The 14,635-nt window shown below is 40.7% G+C and overlaps 1 protein-coding gene across 1 annotated transcript in view; it reads right to left on the reverse strand.

Annotated features, from left to right (window-relative positions):
- Positions 1-14,635, reverse strand: part of LOC119720951 (atrial natriuretic peptide receptor 1-like) — a 75,341-nt gene that overhangs the window by 21,672 nt on the left and 39,034 nt on the right. Inside the window, exons 3-6 of the mRNA XM_038190819.1 lie at positions 12,984-13,119; positions 8,954-9,048; positions 2,140-2,284; positions 1,583-1,658 (exon numbers count right to left, since the gene is read on the reverse strand). Of these exons, the coding sequence (XP_038046747.1) occupies positions 1,583-1,658; positions 2,140-2,284; positions 8,954-9,048; positions 12,984-13,119 (452 nt within the window). The remainder of the gene's footprint in view (positions 1-1,582; positions 1,659-2,139; positions 2,285-8,953; positions 9,049-12,983; positions 13,120-14,635) is intronic.

Raw genomic sequence — 14,635 nt, forward strand, 5'->3', positions numbered from 1 at the left:
TGAGTTTCCCCATCACGGTGAGGATTAAGCAAGGCGGGAAGATGGTCACGTAGAAAAATAAACAAAAAGTTGCAAGAAGTTTGGTCTCTGCTGGCCTCTCCGTATAATGCATGCATGATAACCTAGGATAGGAATGTCAGAAGACTTAAAATCCAGTCGAAGATTCCAAATGAGAGAAAACGGGTTCTCTAAGAAACTCATTTCTCAGATGGCGAATGTGAGAATGTGATAAAAGGACAAGTAAATCAATCAAAAAGGCAAGTCACGACATAGCATAAATCCCCAATTCGTGAGAGGGCATGAAAATGACAAGACCGTGATTTTGTTCCTTCTTGCGGGCAAACATCAAGAGTGGACCACTCCACACAGGGAGGAAATTAGCACCTCTTAGCTCTGGTGAACCCATGTTTGCCATCGGACCTAATGGACAGTCAGTATGGGCTTGGTAGGATAACCAATATGGCACGACCGTCAAACATAGCAAACATGACCAGGGACATTTATTTGCAATTGAAGCCGTGAGAAAACCGTGACAGCAAGTTCTATCACCAGACCTTACCGGGCAGCAGAGACCGACCCGTGTGCAATTACTTTTTTTTCTGCAACCAGGTATAGTCACAAACCGTAATACGCTTGCGCAAGTTGTTAACAGAATGGTTCTCAGACTTGACTTCCCTTGAAAAAAACCCTTCAGAACCAAGAATCGGATAAGATATAGGTGAAAATTATTTCATTAAAAAGAAGGACTCGATAAAAAAACTGGATAAAAGAAAGAAAAAAATATACATTTTTTTTGAGAAAACCGAACAAGTCATTTTAAATCACGTGGAAATTATTTCAGTCAAGGGATGTAATACGGTAAGTGACTATACTTGGCTGTAGAAGCAAACTTGGCAACCCGGGAACCACTCGCATTTTCTGGCACGCTTTCAAGAACGAATAAGCCACGAGGCTAACCTCACATGCCACTTTGCAATCGACTCACGCCACCCACGTCCTACCTAACGGTCACCTCTGGGTTAGGTTTGTAGGCTGATCAGCGCTCTGCACTTACTACTGATCTCCTCATATAAAGCGTTCATGCCTATTACACTCTGGACAAGATAATAACAAAAACATCCCTATATGGCGCCCTCTAGAGATGGTGTGAAAACTGAATTCGGATCCTAACAATGTTTTACGAAAATCAGGTTCTTTTAAATTGAAAACGAGGCAATTTTCGAACATGGCTGCGTTATTAAAAGTAAAACATTTCAGATATATTTTTTCCATCAATAGGTAGGTCGTGTCAAACAGGAATGCACCAACACTGTTTGTGGCTGGGGGTTTCTCATAGGTCTATAATAATATATATATAACAACTGTATTCGGTCCACTAAAAAAGATCAAAGGGCCGTATGATGATGTAGATTAATCCGCGATGCGTATTATTTTCAACGATTCTATTCCCACATGAGGGCGCTTCTTCCACCTCTGTGCCAAAACTCCCCATTCCATTCACTATAACCGATAATATGGCTACTTCTGCTGCTTTACAGCTATAGTTATGTTAGTGAAAAAAAATAATAACACTGCAACTCACCTGACAACATAGATAATGATTATCACAGCCAAGACGACTACTACTGCCATTGTTATCATCATGATCATGACTGTAGCTGTTCAATAAAACAATACAAAGTGAGTATATGGGTATTTAATATGCGAGTTTGCAAAATACTCATGTGTCTACTTGACGTCATTTTTGTGGAAAGTTTTCCTTTTCTATCCCTTCTTTGTGTAGCCCTTACCTAGAGCGGCCCTTAAGTAGGGCTGTGTAATGGGCAACTATCATAAAAAGACACTCGATCCCAAATATAAAATCGCTTCTGTTTATAAGAGTTTCTAACGACATAAATTTGAATAAAATATTTGTTTATGAAAGCTAAAATGTCCACAGCATTAAAAAAATACCCTCTATGGGTAGAAAAAGAAAACACGACTTTTTTTCTCCTTCGAAACGGAAAATAGAATTCAAAGTATTTAAAAAAAATTATTTCTGGGAATTACTGTCAGTTGAAAGCATGTTCATACTTCTTTCTTAATGCATTTCTCCTCAAACACAAGTTCTAAGGAGCATATAATGAAACGGTAACTTACGGTTATTGTCCTCCTCTTCGATGCAGAATTCTCCCTTGAAGCCACAGTCTGGTACATCTTTGGGCGGGGTCGGCCCGGGCCAATCGATAACCACGCCCGGGACAGGTGTGTACTTTTTAGCTACCCCATCGTAATAGCCAGCGACCTGTAGGGATAGAACGAATACGAACAACAGGTCAGTGCATGACACATCAGATGCAGGGCTACTTTTACTATACCATATGTTGTTCTGAAACTTGGAATTCTAAACGAAAAATGTTGTTTTTGTCTTTTAATACACACCAAATGCCAGTCAATGACAGATCAAATTGTTTCTATAATTGTGTGTTAACTTTAACCCCAAATTCTGAATGAAAATATGCGATTTTTTATGGAATATTCGGATATTAGTGTTATGGAGAAATTAGGGGTCTGGTTGCCGAAGGCGAGGGCTATTATCGGCGATCAGGCCCGAGCTGCGAGGTGCACGTTGTTAAAATGGGCATCTTAGACCCTGTGGAACTTGACGCAATTGCGCCCCCAAGTGGTGTTTGTGCATGTCCCACGCAGTTTGGATCTTCAAAGGGACATTACGGCCTGGAATGCGCCCATTTGGGCTATAAAACGCGTTTGGAACGAAATTATATTAATTGGAAAGAGCATTTAAAAGTAGAATATAAACGTCCACACAACCATCCTTTAAAAACTGGGAGTTTTGGTGTTATTCATGCGAGAACGAAGTTCAGGGGTCACAATATTATTTTGTCGCAGAAAAATCGAGCAGCATGAACGCTAGTTGTGAATCCTGTCGCACTAGTGCTTCGCATACTGCGGACGTGAAAGAAACAGCATGTATGTATTGGTGGCGTGTATTATGTGACACACACACACACACACACAACGTTTACCACTGTGTCCGATGTAAACAACCGCGGGGTGTTTCATCTTTTCTCGGGAACGGTAAGACGTTAGCTTAGTTTCCTTTCAACCAGACCTTTGGAATAGGATTAGTTAACAATCCAAAACATGAAATTTTCGGTGATTTCAGGCCGTAATGCCCCTTTAACTGAATTCAGGTTTTCAGAAGTATTTGCAGATATTTGTCACCAGAGAACAATTCACTTTAATCTTTCGATTATCTGTTGGAATTTCTATGTACTTTTCAAAAGGGGATCTTTACACATTAGTGTTTCTTCACACGTTAGTGTTTCAAATGTTTTGAAAGAGAAATGTAACCTATGAGAATAGCAACCATTTCATTCCCGGCGTGCAAAACAACCTCCCGCTTTAAAATCAAACACATATCACGCACTAATCAGCAGATAGACCACCGCGAATTCCACCTTCAGGAATCTATTCCAGCAAAACCTTTCATCGCTCAACCCAGGTCTTTGGATATTTTTCTTCAGTCTAGGGGCCCACGGAGTAAAACTGGTAATTGATAGCAACTGGCCCACTCCGTATCATGTATACATGGTGCCAACGTTAGATAAACAAAGTCGATGTGTGCGTAAATGACGCAGTTCAGCAAACAAAATCAGGTAACAGCACGCGGTGATTACGCAAACACAAACAGTAAGCTGTCATCGCTTTCATTTTTTGACAAGTTGACACAAGGTGGAAGGTAAATATGAGTTATATGGGAGGAGGGCGTGGGCCATTGTACTTTTCCCGCACCATTGGAACAAGTTCGCAAAAGATATAGCGTACTTTCCCTCCATGTTGAACTCTATACCGTACGGTGTGAGGAATCGACAGATTGTTACTTCGGAATGTGCCTAATATATCACACGAAAACCTGACACATGAATTGGTTTGATCGATAGTTGATGTCTACGAACGAGCTGGGAATCGTCTGGATTTTTTTCTCGACAGGGCAAAAACTCACCAGAAACGGTGGGGTGGAGTGGGGCATTTCCCCCTCCCTTGCACCCCCCGGTCGACGCCCATGTTGTTCAATCTAAATTATAACAATACGGTCTACGGGCTCCGTGCGCCAATACATATGTTCACCAATACCGATGTTCCCCGAAATCCTATACCCTAACCCTAACTGTAACCCTAACCTTAACCCTAGGATTTCGGGGAACATCGGGTAGACCCCGTGCATAAATACCCCTTCAACGGCCAGAAAAGGAGAGTTAGGGGAGACCTAGACTGGTTTCCAGTCCATCCATTACATATTTCGAATGATCAAAAGTTATTGGGGGCGGGGATTAGTCTGGGAAACCATTCGCAAGTTAAATTCGAACGTATTCGCGCGCGACGACGCCTGACGCTCACGTGAAGACGCTGTGGCTAATAGCTTTGGCACATTCAGAAAGTCGTGCGTAATTCGCGCGCGAACCAATACAGTAGGCCTACACACATGCTGTGTGCCCCGTCCACGGGGCTCTCACAAGTGGAAAAACGCGCCCTCTTTTGTTGGCAATTTTTTCATTTCCCCCATACGGATAGGATACCTATGATGTTGAGTTGTGTATACAGTTAATAGTGTCCCCTGACGTCAGAAAACAGGATGGACAGTAAGTGGAAACAATTGTACTAAAAATATTTTCAAGGTAAAATTTATTTCATGGTCGCTTTAAAACTGACTTCATGGCGGTTGAGTCGATGATGGTAAAAGACCTTGTTTCTTTGACAGGGGATGGATGAAAAACATAGCTTGCTTTTGAGTATACGGTTTTTTGTTTAAAGAAACTACTATCTTGGAAGGCACGAAGCAGACTGCTTTATCTGCAGGATCATCAAGGCCACCGGCTAGCGTCGACATCCCCGCCATCTCACAATACCCATTACCGCTCCGCTTTTGAATTGTTTGGATAGCTCCAGCTCTCCATCAAGCCGCATCTTGAAGAAGGTCGTGAGCGAAAAATGGTAAGAGGCCATTTGAGAACAATGGGTCTGGCCACTTCACGACGACCCTGGAGGACGAAATTAACGCCTGAATGGTGTACGGGTATAAAAATCCAAGATAGATCTTGCGGTATACCGGTAAGGCTCGAGTGCTTAATCGATGTTGCATGAACGCAGAGGAAATCAACCCGAATAAGTGACCAGGTGCGATTCGAACCAATGTGCACCTGCCCAAGAAGAGAAATATAACGAACGACATATTTTTTGTACGGGGCTTTTTACATTCCGTAAATTTCTATAAATCGACAAAGAATTCGAAGAACATAATTAGTTGCTATTCCTGCAATAACCGTTTTGTGACTGGTCTTAGGGAAAACATCATGGAAAGCCGAATTGTAATATCATTAGGGAGGCTCTATTAACAGAGATTTAGTTCAAAGCTTTAATTCTACGTACTATGTTGGAAGAAAATGCATTTTCCTCCCATGGATATCATTCTTTTGTAAATCGTTTTCAGCAAATTATATGCCCTACTTGAATTTACTGTAAATTCCAAAGCTTTCTGGTTGATGATTCGTCCCCCTAAAAAAAATGAAAATTCGTCATCCGGTGTGCATGATGGTTCTGAAACGTTGGAACCGTTAATACTTTCAAACTTATTGTTCGAATCTTTTAATGTAATTCCCGGTTCCAGATCACTGACTATTAAAAATCCACGACAGCGCCGTAACCATGTTCATAAAACACGAATACAAACTGTGTCGCACGTATAACTTGCTCGTAGCTGTGAATTTAACTGGTAGGCCAACACCTTGCAATGTCACTTCATACATTTCGGGCCAATCTACTCTTTCTAAACAAAACGCGCTTCAGGGCATCTGAGGTGCCATGTCTAACACCTTCAAGGGCTTAAAAATGGATTAGTTCGTTCATCCACACAAGCCAATTATATGTACCTGATAAATTATATCAAGAAAAAAATACATGAGGTCTATTTACGCGAGATTCTAGATTACTGTTTGTACTTATACGATGTAATGAAAAGTAAATGGCGACATTAAAGAGTGGAACCAATCATAATGACATGCGATTGTTTCCAACGAACCATGCACGGGGCCTACATATTCATTATGGTTGGAACAAGCAATTCAATGAAACTCAGCATCAACGATGAACTAGTTCGATGCTAGGTAACCAAACAGTACCAAATGCATATTTGATAATAACCACGTAATATTCATCATGTGGATGATAATGTCAGAAACATACCCGCCCCATGCCAAAGACGTTGAGAACGGTAAATTTTCCTTTGCATTCTTGAGAAATCAAGAAAAAGAGGACTAAATTGCATGCTGTGTGAGCCTTGGAATTTTGATCTCTACTATGGATGTTAAAAGAAAATACACAGTGCTTTCAAGTTCGGCCAGTGCCAGCAATTCGATGAGTGACGTACGGTAACTTATGGCGCTCTAATACCAGCAACTGTCCACAGTTCAAGGTGCCGATTCACACCTTTCGCTCATTGCATACTGCAATGCAATTTCTTCGACAGACAAGGAAGAGTGTGATCCGGTTAAGAAGCCACTCTATGGGGAAATCTGCGATGGATATATTATTAACTTCAGACTTGGATGCCGCAGTGGTCCGAGATAACTTTTGCTATCGGGTAACAGGAGGGAGTTATTTACCCGATAGTGCCTTCCGCCTTATTACATTGCTTTGGGTTGGTAGTAATGAGTGGATATGCAGTAGGGACAAGTAATTGGAAAATTGTTGCCGTAAACAAGTTTCCCAACACAATTACTCGGACAACGGCGATAATCTTCAACTTCCGTACGGGGGGAAAGGGGTTTGAGAAACTGCGGAGCAGTGTTTGTCTTCTACTTGACTTGTTGCGATACACGACACCGCATTTCCTAGCGGAGATCATTTTCTCGGCAGAAGGAAACCTAAGCCGGCGTTCCATCGGGTTTGAGTAACAGGAAATCTCCCTAAAAACGAGATAACACAGCGGATTATTCCCAGGTGGGACCGAGAACGATTCTATGTTTGCGTGGTAGCGCCATTACCAATCGAATTTCAGCCATACACGACATCCTGACAATGCACAAGCGACCACCTGAGGTCATTACAGGCGGCGTGCTTCAACCGCCTAAGCAAATTCCGCCTGTGCTGGCTCACCCAGTCCCCCCCCCCCCCTCGTGTTTGCTTTGAAGCGCCTTCAGCTGCTGATAGCAAACTGCGCTAGAGACACGCGTCAGGGTTCCCATAGGGAAGGTCAATCAGCAATGCCCTGATTTCAATAATCAAACACAAACACAGAGGGGTTACAGTCCAACGCTTCTGAGCTGACTTGTTCTTGACGACTTGATTTGGTCAGTCACAAAAACAATGATTATACAACTTTGTAATCGACTGATCTGCCCGAAGTTGGAAATCCAACAATAATACGTCTTGCTTTTATTCATATCGGATTATATTCATATTGGATTAAATTGTCTTGATAAGATTATCACATAAAAAGTTACAAACAGGTTCAGTCTGACTGTTGCAAATTTGTTTATTTCTTTTCCCATTTTATATCGAATTGACTGTGGTAAACCAGCATTGCATTCGGAAAATTAACGCAATATAGATTAACCGTTAAATGCTTCATTTTGGTATGAAACCCACTGAGATTTGTTTAAAATATAATAAAGGCCTTTCGCGGCAAAGACAAAGAATTATAGAAAATAACGCGTAACCATGGCAACTAAGTTCGTCTAATTGTATAGTCGATACCCCGGTCATTTTGAATGGAACAGGGATCCCATGGGAACCTACGTCATGTGCATCAACCAACAATGGCGCGGGCCCTTGCAGTCTATTCCTACCTCCATGGATCGATGGATGCACTTATTTTTGGTCAGCCTGAACAAAAAGGCCACACCACACTACAGAAAGGTCACTCCAATTTGCCAATGTGCGCGCAAGAGCACATCTTGCACCGGAACACGTTATATAGAATGCGGTTGGAATATTAAAAGACAAGAGTGCGTCCATTTACCCTTTGACGCACTCGCCGAGGCGCGGATGGAAGCGTGGAGTGAAGAAAACTGAAGATTTCCAAACAGTTTTCGACTCCACAATGACAGTTTTAAAAACGAGATACTCTTTCAACAAACGTCATCCAACAATTAGCAATGGTACACGGATATCGTAATGCGTTACATTGCAAGTAGACAAAATACAAGTAAAGTTAATTTGAAACGTGACATCCAACCGACCATCGGCTCGTGATCTAATTTATAGGAAGTCACCTAAAACAACAAAGCACTATAAAAATACAGGAGCACGAAATTGGGTTATAATCCCCAATGGAGAAGGAACTGATTACATCGCACAAAGTCCACCACGGCATAAAAGCTACTTCAGGACTAACCATTCTCGGTGCAAATTTGCAAAAGAACACGTACTTCTGTACGCAAAAGCAACGTGTGTCAGTAAAAGTAGAACGTGATTAATTGAAATATCAGTTATGGAATACATAATACGATTTAATCCAATACCAACATGTAGACAATACCAAGATCGATCGGGTAACATATTCCGTTCCCAAAACATAACGAGGAAAAGTCCTGCGGAAAGAAATCCGACAGGATTTCGATCGTACAATGCAGTGCATCTAAATCTGACGAGCACTGTCACTCGATCCAACCTACACACACAAACAAACAACTCCAGTGTTGTAAAGCAAGAGAATTATTTTGAGGTGTTGGGCAGACACATGGTGGCGCTGTGCATCTCAACCACAGCGCGCCATTTTTGCAGGTCTGTATACACGAATATGTTCTCTTGCTTCAGTACAATGCTCGAGTACAACCGGCAGGGGAAACGTTAGTTTGTTTACGATGAAACAATTGGCGACATTTCTTGAAGATACGCTAACATAAATGTCAAGTTAGTGTTCAGTGATCACGTGACCAGATTCGTGTCTTACCGTGAATACGCCGTTTTCGATGTCGGTCATTTCAAGGAGTGAGTAATCGGCTTCTCTATCCCCATTGGCGTCAATTGTAACATTGCCCATGATTCCTAAAAAGAAAGACAAAAGAAACAATAACCCCAAAAATGTAAGAATCATAAGAGGCCTGGAAAAAGAAGATAGTTTGACTGTTTCTTTGCTTACAAATGACAAACTTAAAAAACAAGTCCCTTTCTTCACAAAATACAGTAGTAAGTGGGAAGTACAGCCTAGTTCCTCAAGCTTCTGGCCTACTTCAGCTTCTTTTGAAGGAGACAAAGCACGTTTGGCATTGACCATTCTTATGTTTAGAAACATTTTGCGCTATTTTGAATGCGCGGCCAAAAGGGACATTTAACCGTGCATGGTTGGCAACTGACATATTTGACAAATGGCACACATTCGCCCTTAGTATTCAAGATACCGGAATCATCTTCTTGTTTTAGGTATGTCCGTACATTGTGATAACACTTATATCATTGTACATTGTGATAACACTTATATCGTGTTTTAAAACTTCTTTGTTTGCAATTGTTTGCAATTTGTAGTTGTGAATCAATGGTTAAAATGTGGTCTTGAAGATTACTGTTCTTGCATTATACCATACCTCATAACACACGTGTATATGAGGACAGGCAACGGCCTTGTGCTTCTGATATCTTAATGGTTGCTATGCACTTTGACGAATTGTGGTCAAACTGAAAGTTCGTAGGTCAGTCTGACATTGATTTCATGCTGGCCGGTATCAGACCTTAAATGGCTGTCCACAATAATCCGCGCCGCCATTTTGAGTCTGTGTTCGGACCATGCTCCCATAAGGACACGCAGTTTCGGAGTCCCAAAAGTGCATAAAAAACGAGGGTTTATCTCACGTCTACACTCTAAAAACTGTGTTTAGCAATTAAACACAGTCTTGCTATCACTTTGTAAACATGTTTAGGAGCTAAACATCACGTGTCCAATTCCTAAACATCAATGTTCAATGGCTAAACACTAGCCATCCTGACCCTAAACATGTTTAGTATTTAAACATGTTTACAAACTGATAGCAAGAAAATGTTTAGAAAAGTGTTTAATTGCTAAACACAGTTTTGGCAGTGTAGCAGACGTATTTTAGACCCCCATTGCAACAAAACTATTCGGTTTGCATTTCAACGTCGCCAATAGCCTTCGCACGCTGCTATTTTAAAGGGTACATGAAGTGAATCTTTCTTTGGTATATATTTGTGCAACTTTCTACTTATCTTAAATGTATGAAAACTATTTGACATCCCTTTTGGGTTAATTTGAAAAGTGCATTTTTTTCATATTTAAAATTGTCCATGCTTTTCTGTACAACTGAGGGCGCTGTTTTTGTGATGTCATTTCAGGAAGACACTGTTCAGTTTAGGAGGCTGTTCAAATCGTGAAACCAAACTTTTTCCATTGAAAACATTTGTGAGAAATGTTTGCTCCTTGGCTTACTGCCATGTTCTGACACAACAACTGATTACCAGAGAAAAGAAAATTTATGACAGCCTATAATGTCCAAACTTCTGGCAACTGTTGGTGCTGAAATACCTGTAACATTGAGGTTTCTGCTTAAAATAGCATCAGACGTTTGCTCATAAATATGGAAATTGGCATTAACATAAAAACCGAAAACTTGAGCACCAAAATACCCTTGAAATGGCAAAACGAAAATTGGAAAGAGAGTTAAATGGGACACAAACGTGCATTTTCAAGGATTCCATTAAAAAATACTTTGCGTGGGCCCTTTAATATTATTGGTTCGTCGTTTCGAGTATCGCATGGCACCATGTGGACGATAAAATTCGTAGATGCAGGTATATCATAAACATTTATTGCACATATTAATCCCACTGAAAACCTGCAAGGGAAAGTTGGACCTATTCCCAAATTCAAAAAAGCCCAAGCTATGGTCCGTTATTTGGTTTACTGTACTGCAAGGTTTCTTGCACACGCTGCGAACACTATAATACCCTAATGCAAGAACATAGATGAAGCCAGAAAAAGATAAATTAACAAATATCAAAGAAAACAAAGCGTAAAATAGATCCCATGTAGGATATTCACTGCGATCACACTGTACTTCTCGTGTAGTGATCTTTTTCTCTTAATTACAAAAAAAATACGGTACAGGATTTACATGTATATACCAGTAATTCGAAGTTCTAACAATAAAATACGATACGACGGTCAAGGTAAAGTTTTACCATCAATTTTATATCCATGGCCTTCTCGAAAACAGTCGTTTACCACCCCATAAACTTTATTACTAACATTAAACCAACTTGGAAAGTTTTTGCCAATTGCACGACTGTTTTGGAGATACGTGCTATGTTATAATAAAATAAAAATATGGAATGCATTTCGTGAAAACAAAAACACAGGAAGTGATGGGAAAAAGTTCATAAGCGTTGGAAAACCTAACTCATTCAAAACTGAAACTTACAAAAATGGGGAAAATAACCCCAAACACCCCCGGAAGTAGAAGACAGGTTCGCTAGCAACTCATTCTTCGTGTGAACATAAATAAAACAGTTTGGGCAGTTACTGCGTATTCAAAACGGGAACAAAACTAGTTTTAATACCAAAATGCATCGTTTTCCACATCATTGCCAACATATATTTTTTCTACACGTGTTTTCTGTTGTAAAAAAATACATTTTGTCACTCTCTACAGTTCTTGTTATTGTAAGAAATCGCACGTTCGTGGGACGAATATGGTAATCCTTTACCGAAGTCAACAAAAGATACTTCAAAATGATACTTCAGATGACTTGAAACGAGATGTCAAGGACTTTGGAAATACTTCAACCGCTGATCTAGCAAAATTAATAAATGAAATGCTAAAGTTCCTAAATAAATGCTATGAATGCAGGAGAAAGCATCGTAGCTTTCAGGGCCCCCGAAGGCACGCCTTCGTGTCTTCACTCAACCCCTTTCATATCACACACCCCCATTTCCTGAAAAACAGCACGGCGATTTAACATTTGTATGCCATTGTTTAAGACGAAAAAAACACGTAACTTTTCAGTGAATAATGAATATTGTTATACCTCTGTCTTGAATACTGTATTTTCATTGGCCTAGAACGATCACGTGTTAAGTTTATAAAAAGTCATGGCGGACTCCCTGTGGGATATCAAGTACGTGATATCCCACAGGCTGTGTGCTATGACTTTGTATACGTATACGGCACGTACGGTGTCAAACGCTTGTATCGTTGGTACCCACACTATTTTCACCATGTTTTCACACATGAGTGGGAGCAGCGAACTACCAGACGATCTGCTGTTTCGAGCACGCGACATGCATGTGAGTTGCCGTTAGATTGTCATGATTGTTGTGCTTACTGCCGTTTTGTTATCGTGATTTTCACGTCAAAATCCAAATAATCCAAAACAGAGGTATAACAAAACAATGCTGTGATGTGGGATATGACGTTTTGAACACCCTCGGGGCCCATCGCCTCGAGTGCTATGCGCCCCTCGGGTGTTCAAAACGTCTTATCCCACATCACACCAGTCAACAATTGTTAAAAAGAAAAAGGGCTTCAATATAAATTATGTGCTTGGGTCTAAGCAGGGTTCCCAGCACATTATGAGTCCATTTCCAGAGTTTCCCCTTATATTTCCCTGAGAAACTCCCAAAATTCCATGAGAATTATATGTACTTCAACGAGGTTGCTAGGTATAGTCACGAGGTACATAGCCACTTGTTATTGTCTGGAGAGTCGTTTAATATTCACACTGCATAAACACTACAAAGCCAGTCAAAGGCCAAAGCTTGGACACATGGCACAAACGCCAAACCGGCAAAAACCTTTCCCTTCTGGGTCACTTTCAAATTCCCTGAATTGTTGGTGTTTTTCCAAATTTCTCTGACTTTTCCCTATCCGAAAAAAAATTGGTAACTCGTTTTCAATGTTTTCCCTGGTTTCCAGGGTAAAATAATGTATGACATCAGGGCGGGGCCAGGTTTACAAGGGAGCAGTTTTTACCTTCGAAAGTCCTGTTCCACATCCGGTGAGTAAGCGCCTGTCCGTCGCGAGGGTTCTCACCAGCTTCCAGGGTCTCGTTCAGTGCCAAGGCGTATAGGATGACGGCATCGTGAAAGGCCCCAACAAAGGTGTTGACCTGGGGATAAAAAACAAAGATAAACCAGTCATCGGCGGGGTTCTTGGATGGGTTTTCGGGCCATATTTCTTTGGTCTTATGTACAGTATTCTGATTTCCACATGACGTGTATATATAGCAGGCATTTTCATCCCAGAAAAAGTGATTTTCCAATCATTTTTTAGGATAACCTTTCCAAAACCTGGTTATCTTAACAAAAAGGCGGCACCCAGCTATTCCTCTTGTAGTACACATACTTTGGTACATTTTATATATTTATAACTAAATTTGATGATTAAGGTTTTTCCATGGAGGAGAAAAAAACCCTGTTATCTTCCCTTTATGGTTGTTCTATTATACGTCTTACTCTGCTTTTTATCATACAAGAGGCTCGAGGATCCTGATTTATTTTTTGATTGTTTCGTTGGGCGATAGCCTTGGAACAATGCGACTGGAAGGCAGCAATCGCGTCATGCATTGTTATGAAGCCCAATACGACAGTGTTCTCAATAATATATCGGAAGACTTTTTTTCCATTCGCAGTGACAAAACTGAGGACGAAAATAGTACCGATGGGGGCTTGCGCTTGCCTGCAAGTCGCAACTGACGATAATATCAGTTACTGCTCTGTTGTTTTTTCTACCTTTTACATTAGGCCATTTTGATTATCGCCAAAAAACATTGTGGTTTACCAAACGAAATAAATATCCCAAACGGTTAAAACATTATTTTTTAGAAGCATTTTTTTTTTTACTTCCCGATTTAGAAACGAATTACGAAACAAAATCACAGTATCGTCCGCACGGAATCCATATCAAAATGCAGGAAGCGAGTAATCTCTTATAGCGATTGAAGTCCTCGTATTTCACCACAATAACACCTATGGCTCTGAAAGGGTTCTTTCACATGTATATTTGGAAAACAAATTAGGGGGAAAAGGTCTCGGTGCAAGAATTGTCACCTCTACGCAGCAAGCGTTATTAGCAACGGACGTGACCAGGGAAACAAACATTGTGAATAACTGTAGCGCGCACGACGGCAGTTTTGCACGAGCATAATACACAAGAAGTCATTGACCTCAGAATCAGACTCAACCTTGTAGCGCCTGTACTTAAGATCTTAGTCTGGTGTCTTACGCTCCCTTAATGCAAAGATCGTCACCGTTATATGGACTCGTCTCTTCTGGTGTCCGGTTGCCTACCCGTAAATTTTGCAACGATATTGTGCTCAATTCCAGACAGCAATCAGAGTTACTGGTATTTACACGGATGGTGAATATAATGTCTTTAAACATCACTCATTAGTGAAATTTCCCCTTAAAACTACATATTTTTAAATTCCAATGTGCATGGTCTAAAAGGGATACAATCTTTACAGAAACTTTATTGTCACGACTATTTGATTACGGAAGTTGCCAAAACGTTTTCTGAGGCCACTTCTATCTGTTTTTTTTTATTGTTTAATTTCGCTTGTACTTACTTGGCAGTCAATCAGCCGACAAACGTTAAGTCACAACCTATACTGTCTCGAATTGTAC

The sequence above is a fragment of the Patiria miniata genome, unplaced genomic scaffold (assembly GCF_015706575.1).
Source record: "Patiria miniata isolate m_02_andy unplaced genomic scaffold, ASM1570657v1 HiC_scaffold_9, whole genome shotgun sequence".
In the NCBI taxonomy this organism is placed as follows: domain Eukaryota; kingdom Metazoa; phylum Echinodermata; class Asteroidea; order Valvatida; family Asterinidae; genus Patiria; species Patiria miniata.